At 32.5% G+C, this 14,951-nt stretch overlaps 1 protein-coding gene across 1 annotated transcript in view; it reads left to right on the top strand.

Annotated features, from left to right (window-relative positions):
* LOC114327268 (dynein regulatory complex protein 8-like) overlaps positions 1-9,834 on the top strand; it is a 34,213-nt gene extending 24,379 nt beyond the window's left edge. The window contains exons 2-4 of the mRNA XM_028275816.1: positions 1,175-1,412; positions 6,742-6,952; positions 9,658-9,834. Of these exons, the coding sequence (XP_028131617.1) occupies positions 1,175-1,412; positions 6,742-6,952; positions 9,658-9,789 (581 nt within the window). The 3' untranslated portion in view covers positions 9,790-9,834. The remainder of the gene's footprint in view (positions 1-1,174; positions 1,413-6,741; positions 6,953-9,657) is intronic.
* Positions 9,835-14,951: the final 5,117 nt, after the last annotated feature.

Below are 14,951 nucleotides of genomic sequence, written 5' to 3'. Positions count from 1 at the left end.
CAAAAATGTACCACAGCTATTTCTCAGTCGGAATTATTATTTTTAATTAGTTGGTTTGATTTAGATGAGCATGAGACATGACAGTTCAAATAAAACACTAGATAACTATAGAGAATATAATGTCAACAAAATTTTAAGTCCCTTTTTACATACAAATATTAATTTTGATTTCAATAGTTTATAAGAACAAAAGTAAGTAATTAATTAAAAAAAAATAAACCAGAACCAGCTGTTTCCTTCACATAAATATAAAAATCATTGTATTTTAGTCCCCTTTTTAGACCCCTTAACCCAATCTAAATTGTACCTTGTTCTTTCTTGTTTTCTCCCATAAAATAAAATAAAATCTATTACCGTCCTTATTTCCTTCAATAAAAAAAAATCATTTGCCTGGATAAACACACTGCAATCTTCCTTAAATTTTGTCAAAATGTCACGTCAAATATCGAACTTCTAAATAAATCTGCCAAATTTATTATTTCCAATATACTGAATAAATGTAAATCTGGTAAATAAATGTACTTCTATTACTTCTTTAAACAGGATCGATAAATACATACAATTACTGAATACCGGAACACCCTAGCAAAAGAAAAAGAAAATAAAAATAACTGAACTAACTTCTTAAAACTGAGAACCAATAAACTGAACAAAAATGACTTCAGCTTACCTTTAACATACAAAAGGGTACATTAAAACTTTCAGCCTGGCCATTAACAAACATCAAATTAATCTTTTGAGGTTTTTCCAAACAAAAATCTTCACGTGTCCCAAATTTCCAGCACACCAACGGAAACCTCAATAAAAGAGTTCTCAGCACATCCCATCAAAGGATCGAAAAACTACCATTTTCAATTAAAAACTGAGAATTCAAATCGCCGACCAGGCTTCAAGTGCTTTCTCAAAATTTGTCTATTAAAAAAAAATGAACGTTGTTGATTTGCTAACAAGGCGTTCAAAACAAAAAACTCTACAACAAAAATCTTCTCTCACTGACTCACACAAAAAGCATATACATCCAAACATACAAATTATACATCCTCCAAGGACAAAATAATCGGTTATAAACAACCAAAACTCAACAAACGTTACTACTAAATTTTCAACCGTAATAAGTTTTTGGGAACCAATTTGGTACTGCTTTTATGTTACTAATATACTTTTATTTTATTAGTGCCCATAGAAAATGAGTTAGAGCAAAGAATTGCCGACGCATTTTCTGTTTTCGATCAATACCAAACTAAAATCATTGACCTGAAAGATGTAGCTAGTGTTATTAGAGGCCTAGGTTGCTGCCCTACCGAAGCAGAAATTCAAGATATTATCAATGGTCTTAAAAACTCCAAATGGCCTGGATGTGTTCATTTGGTAAACTTTTTACCTAAAGTCTTTACGTTCATTTCAGACCACAAGTAGGTATCAAAACAATAAATTAAGATTGAAATTTATTTTTAAACAAATATTCTTCCTTTTCTTCCTTCAATGTTCTAGCAAATCGCCTGTTTAAACTTCATCCACCTGTTCATGTTGAGATTTTCTACTCCAATGGAGACCTCCTATATTTTAGACCAATCAGACTAAATACAGACATCCCTAGGTGGGTTAAAATGCAAAGGGAGGAATCAGCATAGTCTGTCAGAGACAATAATGATTTTTAATACGAATGTTAGTACTACCTTTGATTTACTGAATATTTAAAAACTTAAAACTATCAATATCATTTCCAAAAACAAAGGAGCTTAAACAAGGATGTTTGTTGTCTGTCTCCGACTTTATTTAAATGATTCAATAAAATTGTGTTTTCACTAGGAAAGTTTTGGGGTAGTTCTGATTTCTTTAATTATAAATGGATTTTGGGCTGCTGTATCCGAATATGAGGTTTGCGGACAAAATTTCTTGCCTAAACATTGAAAAAATCGCGAAAAATTTCAGCTTTTTTCCGCTTTTTTGCTCAAATCTCGAAAACTATTAACTTTTAGTAAATGGTCTGTTAACAGAAATTAAAGTACTTAAAATTATCTACAAATATCACTATTTAATTTTTTTTTAGACGAAACGTTCGGCCTAAAGTACAAGTTGAAAATTGCCAATTTTTGCCGGTCTCGGCAAAACCCACTTTTTACATTCCAAAACTTTATTGAAGTTATACTTCTTTAGGCTCGATTGAGATTGAGGGTGAATTTATATTGATCTGCGCGCATGCGCACACCGACAGTTTGGTATTAGCAAATACTATGGACTGTCTAATGTATTTGTTAATCTTGATACGGGATCTGATTGGGTGTTGAAATGATGTGTCAATAATTGTTCAATATGGAGGTTATCGGTAAACAAAAATGTTGTATAATATATTAGTTTTTATTGTTGTGAGGACAGAAATAAAATCAAATTTATAATTATAGTGACTTTTTAAATAGTTTTGAAAAGCCACAGGTACGTAATTCTAAATGTTTCAGTTGTATTCCAATAAAAAATTATCTTCATACCTATTTGGAAAATGTAAAAAAATAATGTACTTACCTAGTACTTGCTATGCTATACCTCTATACTATAGTAGGCAATGCTTTAATTGACATAATCTGATTACGAACAAACTTTCTACAAATTTTCATCTAATGTATCGTTTTCTTACTCTATATATTGTTGTATTTTAATTCGACAAAAATCAAACTAATAAAAATTCATATAAATAAAATGTCAAAAAGTTGTTCAGTTTGTGTATATTCCCACATGACGAATACGCGAAGGTGGTGCAGTTTGAAATCGCTTCGACTCTTGTACGGCGGGATACACGGTAAGTAGGTTCAAGCCCAATGCAAGTTATATTTTTTTTCAGAAAATACGTATTTAATTAAAATTTTTGGCAACAATTATTGTTCAGAAATCATTTGTGACATTTTTCAACGTGTTTGTGTGTGTTTTATTCTTTTATTTTTTAATTTTTGGTATTGTTTTAATAAAAATTTTTGGAAAGTAGTAGAGAAACTGTTTAAAGTATATTGATTTCGTTGAAATCATATAATAGAAGTCTAACTTCTTACGTGCGTACAAAGTACACACATTCTTTTTTTTATTAGAGTGCTGTCATTTGATAAATTTCTCCTAGCTTTCTGTATAAATAATAAATGTTAGTTCATAGGAATGGTATGTCTCTTGTGACAGCTTCCATGAGTATATTTTATTATATTTCTATGGCATTGGGACACCAATGGGTCTAAAATTTTATAAGCAACGCATATTTTCGGCTTTGGTAAATTGAGACCATAACACCTTGAACATATATATACGGCGGCTGGGAATACAGACCCACTTTTTCAAAAACATATATATGCAGCGTTGGGACAGAAAGGGTTAACGTACATACAATCGACGGATACCACACTTTTTACGTCATGGGTGGCATTTCTTGTATTTCATCAAAACATGGAATAGCTCCTAACCAATCCATTCCTCGGCTAAAAAGTAAACCCGCACCTGAGGTTTATGGAAGTCAGAGAGCTGTTCAACTAATACAATTTGAAAGGACAAAACCTCAAGGTTTATCAGAAATCAAGATCCGAAGGGAATGTTCACACCAACTGAAACTGTGACTCCATCTGTGCCTGATCTTCGGTGGCTCTAAGGGAAAAGCAGAGACATTCTCGGTATTTTAGGATGGAATGGATTTATGGAAGCTGTGAGAAGAGACATACCATATTCATATTATAAACTAAGATTTATTATTTGTACAGAAAACTAGGAGAAATTTATCAAATGACCGCATTCTAATAAAAACTAAAGTTTTGGAATGTAAAAAGTGGGTTTTGCCGAGACCGTCAAAAATTGGCAATTTTCAACTTGTACTTTAGGCCGAACGTTTCGTCTAAAAAAAAATTAAATAGTGATATTTGTAGATAATTTTAAGTACTTTAATTTCTGTTAACAGACCATTTACTAAAAGTTAATAGTTTTCAAAATTTGAGCAAAAAAGCGGAAAAAGCTGAAATTTTTCGCTTTTTTCGCGATTTTTTCAATGTTCCGGCAAGAAATTTTGACCGCAAACCTCATATTCGGATTCAGCAGCCCAAAATACATATATAATGAAAGAAATCAGAACTACCCCGAAACTTTCCCACTAGGGTATTCGTAGAGTACAAATTAACTGAATCAAAAATATATATTCAATCATCGCTAGAGCAGTGGAGGAAACAAGTATCCGGAATGGGAATAGACATAAACGGTGGTCTAACAACTTTGTTTTTCGCAGATGATCAGGTAGTCGTAGCGAATGATGAGAAAGACATGGACTACATGTTTAGGAAACTAAAGAACGAATATGAAAACTGGGGACTCAATATGAATATGTCAAAGACAGAGTATCTTAAAATAGGGGACGATGACAAAGACCCAGATTTAGAAATTAGAACCACAAAAACATGTAAAGAATATAAATATCTCAGATCTATAATATCTAAAGAAGGCACTACCGAAAGAGACATCAAAAACAGAACGCAGCAGGGCAAAAATGCAGTAAATTTTCTAAGCTCTCTACTATGGTCTAAAGATATAAGACAAAAAACGAAATTGACAATCTATCGTACCTTGGTAGAGACTATTATGACTTATGGGGCAGAAGTTTGGCAGATCACGAAAAAAGATAGAAAAATAATATAAGTAGTAGAAATGGATTAACTAAGGAGAGCATGTAGTATATTCACAAAAGATCACATCAGGACTGAGAATATTAAAAGGAGGACAAATACTGTATAATCCAGTGTGGATAGAATTGAAACGAGACAACTAGTATTGTATGGTCACGTAAACCGAATGAATGAACATATATGGCCAAAGAAAGTTTTAAATTACATACCGCAACAAAAAAGAAGAAGGGGAAGGCCTTCAGTTGCCTGGGAAGAAAATGTACGGCACATCATGAGAGATAGAGCTATCAAAGAAGACGAATGGATGGACAGAAAAAGAAGAAGCGGCAGAGGCTGTAGGAACCTCGCTTATAGATAGATAGAAAACTATTAATGCCTACATGTGCCACGGCATTTCGACAGTATCCTCTCACAAAGTCAAGCAGCTTTAAAAACTTTGAAGACAAAGTCGCCTTGATTAAAGTCGATTTAATCAATTTAATTTTAAGGTGACTGGAAACAACAAGATAATTTTGAATAGGAAACCAGATCATAAAGAGATCAGACAAAATAATGCGGATAAATTGGCAAAACAAAAAGCAAATAAAGTTGTTTATAAATATTCGTAAATCTTGTGTGGTTAACCAAAAGCCAGGCAAAAAGGGAATTTCATTCCCGAAATAAAAGAAACTATGATCTTACTCATACTTCTTGTTTAACAGTCCAGGAATGAGACAAGTTTAAAGTTTGAAAAATTTATTGTCATCTGGAACTTAAAAGTGACTTCTTGAAATTACCAAAGAAAATCTAGTTTCTTACCAGTTTCAAGAGTTTAACCAGATTAACAAAAAATGAGGAGGTCTCAAGCAAAACCGAATACATCCATCCACTTTTTACGAAAATTTCGTTAGTGGCTAATATCAGTTCATTTTGTTAAATTACACCACATATAAAAATATATATGTGCAAAAACGAATATATCGTACTGAATTTTAATGGTGATATTAATGTTTTCATGCAAAACCGAATAAATCCACTTTTTGTTCAAAACCAGATAAATCCAAAAATACGCATTTTTTATTTTATCTTCTTATGCAAATATTTCATTCGACTAATAGATGGTACTAGGGAGTTATTAGAGATGCGACGATGTATGTAATATGGGTGGTCAGATATTTTGTCGTTGATTGATTCGCCTCTGCAAAATTACCTTAATAAAATTGTTGGAATATCAGACTTAAAAAGAATATGTTTGAAAAAGACACAGATTTAAAAAACTAAAGAAATTAAAATTTTAATTTCATGCTTTCAGCATTATGGATTTGAAGCCCAATCTGAACTTAGGCGCGCTATTTACAAAAAGGGAAAGTCTTTAAAAACACTTTTGCTATCCGAAGTCAACCTGCGAATTGCCATTCCAACAAAAAGTGTTCAACAACTTATGGAAAAACAATTTGGAAAGGAGTGGAAAAGTGACGAAACTTTTTTGTGGTACACGAATCATTTATGTGAAAATAATAAAGTTGAACATACTAAGGAAGTACCTCAGGAAGAAGAAGGGCTAAGAAATGAGTGTGACTGTCTAGAAGAAGAGTTTGCACTTCATTTTTAAATGCACTATTGTAGTGCTGTTAGTCTACTGAGCGCCATATGCTTTTGATTTATGTATTAGTAATAAAAATAGTAATTTTGTTAACTCTTGCTAATAACGTTGTGAGCAAAATGAAATAAATCCAGTAATTTCAAGCAAAACCAAATAAATCCAGTTTTGTTTAAATTTTCTTTTGTACTAAATATCACTTTTTTAAATTTATATTGTAGGAAAAGTTTTATTATTACTTCTCTAATAGTATTTGCGAACAAGGTAAACATAATCATAATTACTTTTTGCGTCCCAGAAAAATCCTAATTTCCAAAAATCGTTTTTAGTGGATTTATTCGGTTTTGTTTTAAACCTCCTTAAATATTGTTAGCTCACGGTGCACAGAGGCAAGCAAATGTATTTTCCACTTATAGATATAGATGACTTAAATGAGTTTCTTACTGTACCTTAGATATTCTTTTAGGACTTTCTGAATTATATATTTCTTTCGGACTGTATAAAAACATTCAAATTTTTAAGATATGAACCTGCATCTCCTGAGCAACTCATGGAAGCTTTTCGTTCCCTAGATCCAAAAGGTTTAGGATATCTGACAAAAGATGAAATGGCAGAAATAATGTTTACAGATGGAGAACCTTTTACTCAAGATGAACTGGATGAAATGTTTGAGATTGCTATTGATCCATTGACGAACACGGTTAATTATGAATATTATATTAATCAAATAATGGTACGTTTATAACTATAAAACAGTTTTTCACATATTGCTCAGCAATGAGATGGACAGTCTCTCGTTGCGTACAGCAGTCACCCTCAGGAGTAAGGGTTTTTTACCTACTTTGTAAGCTGTTAGCATATCTATCACTGTTCATTTTTATTCTGTTTAGCGTTGTCGATGTATTGCGGGCTAGTTCAAAGCCTGGTTTCTGATCGATACGGGCCATTTGGTGTACTTTCTCTGGTGAGTCACTCTCCCATGTCCTCTCTCATGGTGGATGGGTAGTTAATGGCTAGCGTCGATTTTTTTATATTCTCTGAGAAGTGAATGGCTTCTTCGTAGTTGCTTCAAAGCTGGTAGTTCATTGTTGGTCGAATTGTACCTGAGGTCATTCGCATTGTTTGGTTTAATTGGGTGTTAACAATCTTCCTGTGTTTGCTATGTAGCCATACCGGGGAAGCATATTCAGCTGGCGAGTATCAAAATCCTGGAGCGGATGATCTGAGTACGGAGGTTGAGGAACCCCATGTGGTACCACATAGCATTTGGATTATATTATTATTTTGTGTTTTTAGTTTTGCCAGCCGTTATTTGTAGGTGTTTTTTTAAAACCTAATATTTTGTCAAGAGTGTTTTCGTCCTATAGTTGCCTCACCTTAGAATTGAGAATATTATACATCTCTGTCGAACACCAGATTTTAATTGTTTTGAAACATCATTGTTCTCTTACATTAGCGGTATTATTTACATCCAGTTCTTGCAATAAATAGATTAGATGTTCCGGCGTCCTATTTCTCTAATAACATATAGGTACATACTGGGATGGGATAAAGTATGGAACCAAGAAAATATCTTTGAAACGAAAAGAACAATATTTACGAAACTTTGCATGCAAGTACAGTGACGCAAAAGGCATCTGTTGCCATATTTTTTGTTGCTATTCCACTTCCGGTTTCACTGGAAATACCCCTAACTTATTTAATTTAAATGGGATACCCTATATATTTTTGCTGATTTTAAAAGAACTTGTTATTTTTAATTCATACATACCAAACTGAGAAAATTTGTTAAAATGTGTGTGTAGATAATTTTTTGAATTAATACAACGTAATAGGAAATAAACGAGTACCATGTATACTCTATACTGTAGACTAAAATTGTTGTTTACATTCACTGCATGACTTATTTGAATTTAGTATAGTAGGTAAAACTGTTACTGAACTAATTGACAGAAATAAGTTGTATTAAAAATGGTTCATTTACGTGGAAAAGATCGTATTGAAATATTAATTATATAGGTTATGGTGAATTTTCATTTTTTGGAAGTGAATTTTCCAAATCCATGGATTGGACGTAGAGGATTCATAGAGTGGCCCGCTCTTTCTTCGGACCTCAACCCGTTAAATTTTTTTATTTGGGTTATCTAAAATTACGTGTTAACGTTAGGCGACCAACATGCTTGCAGGATTTGAGACAAAGAATAATAATTGATGAATGTGAACTAATACGTGGAGAAATCTTGCAAAAAATGTCTCACGAATTTATTTATAGGCTTGCACGTTGTCAGGAGGTGAACAGCAAATATTTTCAACATTTGAAATTATTTTTTTTATTTTTAATATCATTGGTCTAACGTAAATAAATTAACCTATTTTTTAACTGTAAAGAGATTTATTTCTTGTTTTAATAGTTGTTTCTTCCAAACTTGGTATGTATGAATTAAAAATAACAAGTGCTTTTAAAATCTACAAAAATATACAGGGTGTCCCATTTAAAGTAAATAAGTTAAGGGTATTTCCGGTGAAGCCGGAAGTGGAGTAGTAACAAAAAATATGGCATCAGATGCCTTTTGCGTCATTGTACTTGCATGCAAAGTTTCATAAATATTGTTTTTTTCGTTTCAAAGGTATTTGCTTGGTTCCATACTTTATCCTAACTTTGTATATGCCACATTTTATCCCATCATTATCCCATTATGAAAGGTCTTGGAATAGTCAACAAAGCACAAATATGTATCTATCTTAAACTCTCGAGTTTTTTCGGTAATTCGACAAATATTAAGACTGTGTTCTCTTGTTCTTCTACGTGGGACGAATCCGCATTGTTTTTGGGGAATTTGTCCCAAGAGAATTGATTTTAGTGATGATGGTTAGAAGTATTTTCCTATCGTGGGATATCAATGTACGGTAATTACTGTAATCTGTCTGTGAACGTTTTTTATATATTTATGGGAATAAACGTGAGTTTACCCCAGTCATTTAGCTACTCTCCGGAATTTCAGATCTCATTTCAAATTCTAAGCATTACTTCCGTCCCTAATTCTCCCATTTCTTTGACTGTAACATACAAGAATATAAACAGGAAAAAATACCGAAATAATCACATAAGTATAATTTTTGAGATAAGAGTGGTAAAAATATCACGAGATAAATTAGCAATGAATAAGAATAATTGCAACTGCTAATAAATGATTTCCATAATTTCTATGAAATTAAATTGCCCAAAATTTCAAAATATTATTTTCTATGAGTCTCATAGAAATTCTGGGCAATTGTATTAACTTTGGTAAGACAATGCCAGTTCAAAATTTTATTTTTGGTGTAAGTTTTATGGTTTAGAAAAAATGATGTAGAAGGGAGAGACTTAAGACGGGCTTTATTGGATATTTGAAACGCATTAATAGAAGTTATTTTTAATAGTAATTAGTGATGTTTTAGTATGAACCTGTTGGAGAAAATAGCGTCTACACTCTTGCAGATCGAATCGAGGCTGAGAAACCACCTCCACCACCACCACAAAGATCAATGTCAGAATATTTCAGAAGAGTTGCTAGTCAAATGAATCTATGAATCTGAAACATTTTAATGATTAATAGATATATATTTTAAACTGTTTCCATTTGTTTTTGGCAATTCAATGTTTTATTTGAAAATTACGGACTATGTAAAATGTAATAGGCAATAACTTTGAATAGCTAATTAGTCATTTACCTACATGATTATATAGACCTGGATCCAGCGTACCAAAAAAAGTTGATTAATAGCAAGTAGCCCAATAAATGACCGTTTTAGAGTGTAATTTCCAGGGGCAACTCCGAATTGTATGAAAATTTGGATTTAGGTTCTACTTACCCTCCACTTCAAAGTTGAATTTGTACCGTTGGTTGCTTTTACTTGGGGGTGACATTTACCCCTTCTCGGGGGGTGAAAAACGCGTGTTTAAAATAGGGCCGGAAATGGATAAATTTACTTATTTTAAGCATCTTTTGTTCTATAAAGTTTTTTACGTAAGTCAATACTTTTCGAGTTATTCGCGATTTAAAATGTTGATTTTTCGACAAAAAAACTACGTTTTCAGACGGTTTTTCCCAAATAACTCAAAAAGTAAATATTTTATCGAAAAAAATATTTTTAGCAAAAGTGTAGCCTATAAAAAAACGAAAAAAATGGTGTACCAGTTAAGTCTACAAATTGAGTAGAAGCAAAGTTGTAGCTCATGAAAAGTACGTTCCTATTCGTCTAATTCCAAATCGAACAATTCAACGCGAAATCATCGAAGAAAGAAGCGTTTTTCGGAAAAACCTTATTAACATTTTAAAAGTATCGAAAAAAAGCTTATTATTTGTTTTTTACAAAAGTTTACAGATCAAAAGTAAACGAGTTACACTGAAAAAAAGTTGGACCCTTTTTTTTGGTAAAAAAAATCAGGGGAGTTGCCCCTGAAAATTACACGGTATCGTCGAATTTCCCGTTCATTTACTGGGCTAAAGCTGAAAATTTGTTAATAGCTTAACGGTGTCTAGTCGGACAAACTTTGATGTACGGAAACATTGGAAGAGGAAAAGTTTTAATTGTGCAACAGTTTAGAAATTTGGAACGTTATTTTACGAAAACGTTCGATATATTTTGTCAGACAGAACTTCCAATTGATTTGTTGCCCTTTCATTAAACTCTCATGCAATCATTAAATCAGACTGGCGTTTATCACCAACTGGGCATTTTAATAAGTGGAACACGAAGAACATGTCAAATGACAGGAATCATGTTGGTTAGTAATAGCAGTCTGATTTTTGCATGAGAGTTTAATGAAAGGTTAACAAATTAATTGGATGTTCTGTCCGACAAAATACATGGGACGCTTTCGTAATCTGACGTTCGAAACCTGTAACCTGTTCCAAATTAAAACTTCCCCTGTTCCAGTTTTCCCGTACATCAACGTTTGTCCGACTAGACATTGTTAAGCTATTAACAAATTTTCAGCTTGCTATTAATCAACGTTTTTTTGGTACGCGGGATCCAGGTCTAATAGATAGGCAGATATATAGATATATTCCCTAGATATTGTGGTCCCCTAGACCTAGATTTTATAGATTCTCTAGCCTGGCGCTTAACGTTGATTCGCATTTTACGGAACGTCAACGTCCCGTCACGGACCGGCAACGTCCCGTCAAAATATCCTGTAGTATATATTTGAAGCCAGGATTTTCTCATATGTCGGCACCGTCACGGAACGTACCGCTCTCAAAGCGTCAACGTTTCTCTTAAACAATAGTTTAACGTGACGTTCTGTGTCGTTACCTATCCATTCCTGCGTATTTCTAATATAGACCAGGGCGCATCTGTAAAAATATTAGTACATTTGGACGTTGAGAGGTGACTCAAATTTTTTTGCAGAAATTGCTTGAAAATAAATCAAATAATAATATTTGAGTTATCCTCCCTCTTAAAAAGGTCCGGAACATTGTTTAAATAATCAAAATGTCAAAAAATTAAGGAAAAATTCGATTTTTTTCTTGGTTTTTTGATTATAACTTTAAAAGTATTCATTTCCGAGAAAAGTTGTACTGAGATAAAAGTTGCGTAATTAAGTTTCCTACAATATAGAATTGGTTAAAAATTTAAGAAATAGTCACCCTTGTTGGAAAATAGCAAAAATTGTGAAAAAAACATACAAAAACAAGTATTTGCATTTTACGTTTTTCAACCATTTGTGCTACCCTTAGGACCTTCATATTTCACCCTAAAAAATTTTATGATACAGTAAAACAATATTGTAAATTTCATTAAGATCGGTTCGATAGATTTTGCAAAATAAATTTTGCAATACAGCTTTCGTAAAAAAAATTCATTTTTTCAAAATGTTACAGGACTGAAAATAAAGCAGATAGCAAGTTGAAAATTTTTTTACATATAGCAGTGTACTGTACCTGTCATTTGCAATTTCTAAAAATTAAAATCTCTTAACACCACGGCGTCAGAAATTTTTTTAAATAAACATTAATTATTGGTGCTACGCGCAGGACAGCGGATTGGTTGCTCTGATTGGGCATTCCAATGACCTTTGATAATATTTGATAAATTTTAATTTTTATGACATTTCGATATAAATAAATAAATTTGTTTATTGCAAAATAAAAACACATACTCTATCCTTTGAAATAACACTTTTATTAGCAAAAACTTTCTTTGTTCATATATTTTAATTTAAATAATAAAAGTTTATTATTTTTAAACATATGCAATTGTTTAAACAATATTTCACAAACAATAATAAAATTAGTTTGATTTTTGTGGAATTAAAAAATTAAAATACAACAAAATATAGAGTAAGAAAATAATATATTAGATAATGATTGGAAGAAATTTTGGTGGAAATCAACCTGTGTGAATCGAACACCGCTGTCCTGCGCGTAGCACCAAAAATTATTGTTTATTTCAAAAATTTTCTGACGCCGTGGTAATTAATCGATTTTAATTTTGATAATTGCAAATGAAAGGTACAGTACACTTCTATAAGCAAAAAAAAATTCAACTTGCTATCTGCTTTATTTTCAGTCCTGTAACATTTTGAATAAATGAATTTTTTTTGCGAAAGCTGTATTGCAAAATTTATTTTGCAAAATCTATTGAACCGATCTTAATGAAATTTACAGTATTGTTTTACTGTATCATAAAGTTTTTCTGGGTGAAATATAAAGGTCCTAAGTGTAGCATGAATGGTTGAAAAACGTAAAATGCGAATACTTGTTTTTGTATGGTTTTTTCGCAATTATTGCTATTTTGCAACTAGGGTGACTATTTTTTAAATTTTTAACCAATTTTATATTATAGTAAATTGAATTACGCAACTTTTATGTCAATATAACTTTTCTCGGAAATGAATACTGTTAAAGTTATAATCAAAAAACGAAGAAAAAAATCGAATTTTTCCTTCAATTCTTGACATTTTGACTATTTAAACAATGTTCCGGACCTTTTTGAGAGGGAGGATAACTCAAATATTATTATTTGATTTATTTTCAAGCAATTTCTGCAAAAAAATTTGAGTCACCTCTCAACGTCCATCTCAAAACAGATCCGCCCTGGACTAATATGCGAATGCGGAAAGTACAACACCGGCCGTCAATCAATGGAATATTTGGCGAGATCGTCTCTTCAGTTTGCAGTTTGAACCAAACATAGTATATAAAACTGATACTGAAACATTCTGAAGTATTTATAAAAACAAATATGATCATCATCTAGTTCTTTAAACAATGTATGCTACTCTTCTATGAATTTTCTATTAAGGAACACCCTTCGTCAGACAAGTTTTTCTTAGGTTTGTTGCTTGCCTGTTCCTCTTCGTCCAACAATAATGCAGTTACTGCTAATTTTTGAAGTTATACTTCTTTAGGCGCGATTAAGAGTAAAATTTCATAATACTGTGCTCATGCGCACACAGACAGTATGGCGTTTAGTTGCTATCTTTCAAGTTATGTATAAATATATCAGTGCAAGAAAAGGTGTGAAAAGAATATATTAGTGTTTTTAGTAAATATATTTATTATAATTTTTTTGTCTTTGGATTTGTCTTCCTCAGGAGTAAGATGAGTATTATTAAAACATTTTATTGTATATTTATTATACTTCAACTTGCCTGTTTGTTACCGTGAATTGTCATTAGGTACGTCTGAACCGTAAAAACACAGTCCTCGTAGCATATTTGGTATAGCATTCGGCCAGAGATCGAGAGGTCTTGAGTTCGAATCCGGAGCAATCCTATACTTTTTTTAAATTTTTTTGAAAGCGGTAAGCACAAAATTAGTTTGGTGTTTAAAAAAAATTAAAACAAACTGTTTAAAGTATATTTATTTTTAAGAAATCATATAATAGAAGTACAACTTCTTACGTGCGTACAAAGTACACACACATTTTTTTTGCTTACTTTGCTCATCGCTTAACTTTTTGTTCTAATTGAACGAGGTGACACACCTTGGTGAACGTTACTGTACTACTGCACGATACAATTATAGTGTGAATGAGCGACAGTTTTAACGTAACATTGCCGGTCCGTGACGGAACGTTGACGTTCCATAAAATGCGAATCGACCTTTAAGAGGTTTAATAACTTCGAGGTGGAACCTTCCATGTAGCTCTTTTCCGGTGGTTTTTCTTCAACTAATGCAAAGAACTGCTCATTTACCATGCTATCACACTGACATAAAATATGCTTTGCTGTTTCTTCTTCTAGTTGATAAACTCTGCATAGGACATCACCTGCCAATCCCATTACCTTGAACTGCCTATTCAGCGCTTACAGTGCTCTGTTAGCAGACCTACCATGACTTTCACTCTTTCACCTGTCTGTGTCCTGGTGAATTCCTCCACTATTCCAGAGATTTTTGAGCTAACCACTTTCTTGTAGCCGTTCTTGTTGCTGCCTTTCCCGCAGAAGGGTTTCGGTAAGACGAATGTCATTGATGAGCCTTGTTTGGCCATTTCATCTGCTTTTTCATTGTCCTTATGACCCTCGTGTCATATCCAGGCTGCAGTAACCTTACTACGGTTTCTGAGTCTATTTAGGGCACCTGCGTAATGTCGTGCTACTACTAGCTTAAAATTGACTCTACATATGAGTTGAGTGCAAAGTGCAAAGGCTGTAGTTTTTTGATAAAAAATGTTGCTGATTTTCTCTTTGAGTCATGGGGTGTTGTGGCTCATTAACAAAATCAGAGCAGTGGGAAGTAAAC

The sequence above is a fragment of the Diabrotica virgifera genome, chromosome 2 (genome assembly GCF_917563875.1).
Source record: "Diabrotica virgifera virgifera chromosome 2, PGI_DIABVI_V3a".
NCBI lineage: Eukaryota > Metazoa > Arthropoda > Insecta > Coleoptera > Chrysomelidae > Diabrotica > Diabrotica virgifera.
The sequence above is the reverse complement of the archived record's forward strand: the minus strand, read 5'-3'. Positions and strand labels throughout refer to the sequence as shown.